The 8,010-nt window shown below is 56.7% G+C and overlaps 1 protein-coding gene and 1 long non-coding RNA gene across 3 annotated transcripts; one reads left to right on the top strand and one right to left on the bottom strand.

Annotated features, from left to right (window-relative positions):
- Window positions 1-572: 572 nt before the first annotated feature.
- On the top strand, window positions 573-4,165 carry LOC139791295 (uncharacterized). Of its 2 annotated transcripts, none has more exons than XR_011723873.1 (2): window positions 573-2,082; window positions 2,170-4,165. It is a non-coding gene; the product is annotated as an uncharacterized lncRNA (long non-coding RNA). The 2 variants fall into 2 exon arrangements; XR_011723872.1 differs by having other exon boundaries at window positions 2,164-4,165.
- Window positions 3,979-7,541, bottom strand: CDKN1B (cyclin dependent kinase inhibitor 1B). Its single transcript, XM_071733361.1, has 3 exons — window positions 6,535-7,541; window positions 5,825-5,955; window positions 3,979-4,524 (listed from the first exon to the last, which is right to left on the bottom strand). The coding sequence occupies exons 1-2, from the start codon at window positions 7,520-7,522 to the stop codon at window positions 5,834-5,836; spliced, it is 1,110 nt and encodes a 369-aa protein (XP_071589462.1). The 5' UTR covers window positions 7,523-7,541; the 3' UTR covers window positions 3,979-4,524; window positions 5,825-5,833.
- Between the last annotated feature and the right edge of the window lie 469 nt (window positions 7,542-8,010).

Raw genomic sequence — 8,010 nt, 5'->3', positions numbered from 1 at the left:
CAGCAAAGCGGGGACGCCAAAGGCGGGCGCCGGGGGGTTTGCCCGGCTGCCCCCCACCCCGACACCCACAGCCGCCGGGGACCGCACCGACACGGGTGCCCCGGCCTGTCCCCAGGGATGGGCCACAGCCTGTCCCCCACCCCGCTGCCAGCGTGGCACACGAGGACACCGGGGACAAAGACCCCGTAACTGCAGCCTCCTTCTCCCTGCACCGGGCACCCCCTGACCGCCTCTGCCCCACACTGAGGTGAAAACGTGTCCCGACCCCGAACACCGGGGGGGGAGGCGGGAGGGGGAGGAACCCTTCCCCGCTCCCCGCTGTGCGGGATGCCCGCGCGCGAATGCCAGCGGGAGCTGCGCGCCGACGGACGGAATGCGCCAATTCCCGCGGCCGGGAAGGGAGGAGGCGGCGACGCGGAGGGGAGGGGTGGTGGCGGTGGTGATAGTTCTGGTGGTGATGATAGTGGTAATCGTAAAGGAGGGAAATGGTTGCGGGGGGTAGGGGCGTGGGCGTGCACGTGCAAGCGCCCGCGTATCTCCGCGTACGTGCGCGGGGTTGCGGGAGGCTCCGCGCCGGCGCGCAGGCGCTCCCGGGGGGCGGCCGCACCTATTGCATCAGTCGGGGAGGGGCCCGAGCAAGCCCCGCCCTCTGCCCCCCTTCCCCCTTTCCGTTCCTTCCTTCCCCGTCGGGTCCTGGGGAGCAGCGCCGGGCGGAGGGAAGCGGCGAGGCAAGGTTGCCTTCAGCCTCCCGAGGAGGAATCGCTGCGACGAGGAAGAGGAGGAGGAGGAGGAGAAAGAAGAAGGAAAAAAGGGGCGGGGAGGGGAAATAACATTTAAAAAACGCATCCCGCCGCTCAGGCGGCAAGCCCGGCCCCGGTCCCGCGCCACCTTAAATCTCTCCCGCGGCCGCTTCCTCCCGCGGAGGCTCGGTGGGCTCCGCCGACGCCAGGCCCTGCCGCAACAACAAGCCCCGACCTCGGGGCGGGGAGGGTGATAACGCAACCCCCATCGCTCCCGAGAAGCGGGTGGGGTTAGGGTTTAAGTGTGCCCCCCTTCTCTTGCTGTGGGCTCCGTGCATCCCCCCGGGGATTACCCGGGAAAGGGGAGGAGGGGGGCGGGGGGGTGCGGCCGGCCGGCGCCGCTCCCCCAGGGTGGTGTGATGGCGGCGGGTGCGGCCCCAGGTGAAAGCTGCCGGGAGGGCGGGGGGCAGTCGCCAGCAGAGCGAGGTGGGCCGCGTAAAAAACCTAAATATTAAAAATAATTTCGGTCACGGCGGGGCGAAGGGGGAGGGTGTGGGTAGGTGTGCAGAAATGGCACATCCAAACCCTACGTGATGGAGCAGCAGGCTTGGACCCCGGCCGCCGCTCTCGACACCCCCTGCATGGCCGGCATTGACCTTGCCCCCTTCTCCCCCCCCCCCGCTGCCTTCCCACGTCCCCCCCACCCCTGGCCGCGGCAGCAGAAGGGGAGGTTTCGCCTGCATCGGCCGCGGGGATAGGCCGGCTCTGGGAGGCGCCGCTGTTTATTTTCCATCGTGATCACTTTGTTCGTACTGGAGAAAAAAAAAACGAAACAAAACACACAATTTTTTCTTCTTTTTTTCTTTTTTTTTTTTTTTTTTTTTTTTTTTTTAATAACTTCGAGACGGTTTTCCACGTTTACCGGCCTGAATTGCATACACCTCCCGCAACACCCACCCCCCTCCCCGCACTCCTCCCCCCGCATAGGGCGGCCTGGAGTCAAACTGTGGGAGGAAGGGGGGGCGGAGGGCAGGGTGTTCAGCGATCCTTTGCAGCCGGAGGAGGAAACGTCCACCCCAACATTGGTCGTGCCCGTTCCCTCTCCTCGCCCCCGGGATAAACCCGGGGTGCCATCTCTCCCACTCCTCAGGGGCCGAGATAGAGAGAGGGTGTGTGGGGGTGTTGCCCCCCTTTTCCCGTCCCTCCTTAGCGCAAGGTCAGCACAACCCCGTGTTTTCGGGGAGGTTTCAGAAGGAGGGCGAACCCAGGCACGGCCGGGATAAACAACAGGATCGCGTTGCACCGGGGAGGAGGAGCTGGGGAAAACCCGAGCAAGAGTTGGGTGAGGCTCGAACAGGGTTGAGTGTTCCCCACCAGTACCACCTCCGCCCCTGTATTTACGTATTTATTTCTTTCTCTCGAGTCCTAGGGTTGGAAACGCTTCTCCTCCGCATCCCCCCGGGAAGCAGACGCGCCCTTACCTTGCCGGCTCGGCAGGGCGGTGGTAGAGCCGGGCATCCCTGTCCCTCCCTATTCCCGGCTCTGGGCACCATTGGGGATCCGCGTTTCCCCCCTCCTCCTCCCGCCCTCTCCCCCATCACGTCTCTCCGGGGGTGCGCGGCCCCCGCGCATCCCCGACGGGCTCCTGGCCACCGCGCTTCTCCGCGGGGCCGGGGGGAGGGATAAGGCGAATGCGGTGCGTTTCCTCCCGGGACCCCGATGGCGGGGTCGGGGTTGGGGCCGCTGCCGCGCTGGTGCCTGCACAAGCATCTGCTGGGACAGGGGTGTGCGAGGCGCCATCTTTGTTAGCAATAGACGCGGTGCTGGGAGAAGACAACACCGGGGTTCCGTGCTAAGCCGTCGGATGGGAGAGAAAAATTACCCCTACCTTCCCCGAGCAGCCCTTGGGGGACGGGGGGAAGCCCGAGATTTAGCAGCTCTCTGATCAAGAATTTAACACCGGCCCGGCCCAGTAAGGTGACAATTTGGGTTTGAGTTTTAAGCGAAAACGAGTCAAACGACTAAGTGCGAGAAATACTCGAGCTACGTGTTTTTGTCAAAAAAAAAAAAAAAAAAAAAAAAAAATCCAAAATAAAACAAAAAACCAACAACAAAAAAACACCCCTAAAAAAAAAAAACCAACAAAAACGGTGACAGAGGGAATTCCACTCTTTTGCATTAATAGGGTATAATCACTCTCGATTATCACGGAGGAGAAACAATACCGTGGCACCAAGGGTGAAGAGAGCGAGCTGCATTCCTTACTTTCACCTGCACTGGAGACAGGAAGAGATACCCAAAGGAAACTTGCTGTATTTCTTCAAGGATTCTTATTTCCTCCTGTGCCAGGCTGAGGGAGGTTGAAACACACACTAATAAAGGACATATTTCTTATATATGGCAGTTTTCTTTATTGATTGCTTGATGTGAAACAATATCAATCTGGATTTTTTTTTTCCCACACATTACAAAAAAATATTAAATTGGCTCAGTCTGCAATCCTTTAAGCACAGCCATATTAATTATCAGGAAAAAAAACATAAAAAAAGAAAACCAACAAAAAAATCCTAAAAAGTCTACCAAGTAGAGCATTTACAAATGCAGAAAAACATGCCACTTTGGCTTTGGGGAAAAATATTGTCTTCTAGATTAAAAAAAAAAATCTTTTAAACATAAATAAGTTAGTATAATTTCTCAGTGTCTTTACAGAGTTATGTACACAGGTACACTTCAAACTTTTTTTTTTATTTTTACATACAGGTACACAGGCAATGTAGAAATACTGTTTAAAGATGTAGTATCCCTTTTCCCTCACACACAAACACTTTGGGAAGTGGGTCAAATCAGAAAACAACAATAATCGAGATTCAGAGCAAAAGCCCTGCAGATTAGTTTAAAAAAATTTTTTTTTAAAAGAACACAAACCAAAACTCAAAACCCAAAAAAACCAAAAAAACCAAAACCCCACAAAACCAAACAAGCAAACAACCCCATATCAGGAAACCAGGCAATGGAACTACAGGATGATTTTACATGACTTTAACAGGTATTCAAATTTCCAATACGGACTTGAAGAGGGGGGGGGGAATGACACAAGTTTTGCTACTACGTAACGGATTAATCACAGCTCCCATCTCTTCAGTTTGATGCAGTAGGAAGAAATTTCACAAGCAGCCTGTAATAACCTGCTTTGAGCAAGGCTACCACGATGGTGCATTTAAAAAAAATCTTTAAAAAAATTAAAAAAAAAAAAAAAAAAAAAAAGGTGGGGGGACAGAAACACAGCAGACCCACTCAAAGGGACAATACATCTTTAAGTAATAAAAAACCTACACTGCTTCTCTTCATACATTTCTTTGCTTGCTACATCTTGAAAGCAAGTTCTGATCGGTCACCCTCTTCCACTCCCTCCCCCCTCCCGACAAGGTTTATGTGCTACATAAGGTAAAAACTATATACACAGGTAGTACAATGAAGCAAATAAGGAAACACCTAATTGCACAATGCTACATCCAATGCTTTTAGAGGCAGGTCTTTTAAGAGAGCCTAAAATTTTAGTGTTATTGTTTGCGCGGTTTGTTGTTGTTGTTATTTTTGTTTTGCTGCCGTTGTGTTGTTTTGTTTTGTTTTTTTCAGTGCTTGTACAGTATCTCCCATCCCACGGAGATCGGCGATATGTATTCTCGTTTCCACTACAACTTTACATCTTCCTCGCTTCATCGCCCCCTTCCCCCCCCACCCCCCCCGCCGCACCCGATGAACGAGGCCGCGCACATCCTCCGCTCTGCAGTGGGGGGGGGGGGAAAGAAGAAGGAGAGACAGGGAAGGAAAAAGCGATTAGAAAACGTCGAAAAGAAACGCGATCCACCGCGCAACCGGTTCAAACCGACACGGTATCCCCGGGGCGGGTAGGCCCTGCCCGGGTGGGGCCCTGTCCTGCCCCCCCCGCCCGCCGCCCCTCGGCCCCTTGGTGGGGAGAGGGAAGGCGGCGGGATCCCTCCTGCACCTCCTCCTCCTCCTCCCTGGCCTGGGGCTCGCCCCGTTACACCCCCCCTTGCCTCCCCCCACCCAAACAAGCGGTCGGTAGTAGCGGTATTTGCATAGCCACGCATGCTGACGTGCTCCTCCACGGCTCACCCCAGCGGGACTAATTTGTTGCAACTTCTGCTTTCAGCTTAATCTCTTTCTGCACAATCGCAAATCGTGTTTGTAAACCTCGCTCCTAACCTCAGCGCAATTTACCAACTCCCTCCGCCCCAGCCCTCGCCTTAAAACAAAACAACAACAAGAAGCGAAGGGGGGGAGGAAGGGGGGGGGGGGGTGCGAAGGAGCTCCCGCTCCCATTAACCCGATCTCTTCCCTTTGCCAGACTCCCAAAACCAAACCAAAACAACCGAATAAAAAAAAAAAAAAAAAAAAAGCCACCCCCCAAAAAAACAACATCCAAATAACCCCGCCTACCTCAGATAAAAAAAAAAAAAAATATATATATATAAAAAAGCCCGGATTCCCCCTTAGACCCAACTTTTGACTTCTTTTTCCCGAGGTGGCAGCTCGCCGCGACGTGCGACGGCGACGCTGACATTGTAGGTGAAAAAGCATCGAACAGGGGAACGGGCGGGGAGGAGGGTACACACATGGGAAGCCCCCCGAAATCCCTCGTCATCTGACATAACGCACCAGCTGCGTTTGAAACTCCGTCCCGCCACCCGCACGGTCCCTGGGAATGGGCCCTCCCTGCCCTCGGGCCCGATCCTGGTCCCGGAGGTGGGAGGGAGGGAAGGAAGGCGGGGTCCCACCGAGGCCGGGGTCGCCACCGCCCCAGCCCCTGGCCCACGACACTGCGGAGCCCAGCGCCGCTGTCCGCTTCTTGTTTTGTTCTTTTTAAGCCCTGCCCTTCCCACCTCCAACACACCCATACCCGAGCGCTGGGGCAAAGCCACCCTTCCTCGGAGATGCGACCCCGCAGAGAGCCAAGAGGGGCCCGAAGCCCCCTCCCCCCCTTACAGAAGCAGAATACCCACTCGTTCACCCTTACTTTTCCCTTATTTGCATCCTAATGCCAGACCCTAAAGGGAACCTACCTAAACGGTTTACGTTTGATGTCTTCTTGGGCTTGATTTCTTGGGTGTTTGCTCCACTGAACTGGCACTGGGGGAGTCTTCTGAAACCTCTTCTTCTGTTGTGTTGGCTCTTTTATTTTGAGGAGAGGAATCTAGGAGGGGAGAATTAAAAACGAGGGGGGTGTGATGTTACAACATGGTCCAGCCAGATGTTTCCTCGGCATCCGGGGGGGATAGATGGGACCGGGAAGGGGGGCATTATTCCCGGATCCCCATGTCAGGTACCGGCTACGTGAAAGCAAACAGGGGGAGGGGAAAGGGCCTTCTCTTTAGGCAAGTTATACAAGTTTGCTCTTTTCGGCTGAAATCCCTGTCTCTCTTTTACTTCCCGTGAACATTACGAACCTCCTTCCACCTGGACAGGAGGCCGGGTCCCCTCAGAAGGGCGACGAGGCTATGGGGGGGAGGGGGCTGATCGGATGTCTTAAGGGCTTTTCCTTGCAAATCGTCTACCAGCTCCCGTTTAAGATGGGACACCACCACCCCCCAGGACCGCGAAGAGCGCCTTCAGGCGAAAAGAGGCAGGGAAGGGGTACACCGAGCCGATGCCCAGCAGGGCACAGCCCGCAGCGGTCAGGCCACGCGTGGCACGGGCGGAGGGGCCGGTAGCCCCGTCGCTGGCACCAAGAGGGCTGGCGGAGAAAAGCGCTGCCGCTGAAAGGGTACTTTACCATCGGTGGCAGGTCTTTTCCTCTGCCCAGTGCACTGCTCTGCAAAGTCCGTCTGCTTTTCAGAAACATCAGTCTTTTGATCTACACAGTGAGTGTCCTCTGAGATTCCCTGAGAACCGACAAAAACCACCGTTTGGCAATTCCCGTTTACATCCAAGCTCTGGCGGCCGGCGGACTTGCAAACAGCTTTCAGTAGCCTGGGGGGTCTGAAGTAGAAGTCGGGCGAGCTCCCCTTCTCCACGGCTTGCCACTCGTACCTGCCTTCCAGCGGCTTATGATTCTGGAAATCGAAATTCCATTTCCTCTGGCATGCCTCCTCCATCTCCTGGAGGTGCTTCTTCAAGTCCCTGTTTAATTCTTCGTGGTTCACCGGCCCGAAGAGGTTCCTACAAGCTGACGGCTTCGGGTAGTCCGACTGCCTGGCTTCCATGCGCTCCAAGGTAGGGCTCCCATTAGAAATACGGACGTTTGACATCTCCCCCCACCCCTCTTTCTTCTGGTGGCGGTTGTTTTGCTCGCTGCTCTCCCCCCCACCAGCCACCGCCTCCTCCTCCTCCTCTCCGCCTTTTATTTCTCGGCGCTCGGCGGCTCTCCTCGGCGCCTCCTCTCCGCGATATCCCGCTCTCCGGCCTCGCTCGCCCTCGGAGAAGGGGCGAGGAGGCTCCCTCGCATAAGCGCCGGCCCGAGGATGAGCCCCGAGAGCCGCCGCTGCCGCCGCCGGGGAGCCCCGGGCGGGTGGAGGAGCGGTGCGCGGGGGAAGCGGCGCTGCCCTCCGCGGCCCCGGCTCCGGCTCCGCGCTGCCCCGCCGGTGCTGATGGTACCAGTGTTGGTGGTAATGCCCCCGCCGCTCGTACCGTCGCCGCGTAGTAAAAGCGAGACGGAAAAAAAACAAGGGGAGACGAGCCACAAAGATGGCGATTGAACTGAGGCTGACGAAGAAGAAAGTGATTGACAGGACGAGTCTATTTAAACAGCCCGGCCGAACCATTGGTTACAGCGGCGGGCGCCGCCCCGTCGGCCCGGCCCTACCTCGTCGCCGCCGCCGGTTTTAAAGGTGGCCCGGGCCGGGCTGGGCTGGGTTGGGTTGCGCTGCATCGCCTGCGAGCCGAGCCGCGGGGAACGGAGGGGGAGCGAGGGCGACAGAGGCGAGAGGGTTGGGAAGGCGCTGTGCTCGCCACCTCGCTCCGCAAAGCCTTGGCCCGGCGGGATTTCTGCCCACCACCACCCCCAAATAAACAAAACAAAACAAAACCCACCCCATCTCCTCGCTTGCCCGAACTGCCTGAGTAATGGTGGCGGCTGGTTACGTTTTGAGGCGTTCCTGTGACAGGAGGCTCCCACCGCTCTCGTGTTTGCCGTTTGGGTTTTGGCACTGCAGCCTCTTCAAGGTTCGGGACTGGGGGCAAGCTGAGGGAGGTGCCCCCACCTCACCCCTGGGGCAGACCGGCACCCTGACCCCACTGGCTGCAGAGCGGG

The sequence above is a fragment of the Heliangelus exortis genome, chromosome 1 (assembly GCF_036169615.1).
Source record: "Heliangelus exortis chromosome 1, bHelExo1.hap1, whole genome shotgun sequence".
In the NCBI taxonomy this organism is placed as follows: Eukaryota; Metazoa; Chordata; class Aves; order Apodiformes; family Trochilidae; genus Heliangelus; species Heliangelus exortis.
The sequence above is the reverse complement of the archived record's forward strand: the minus strand, read 5'-3'. Positions and strand labels throughout refer to the sequence as shown.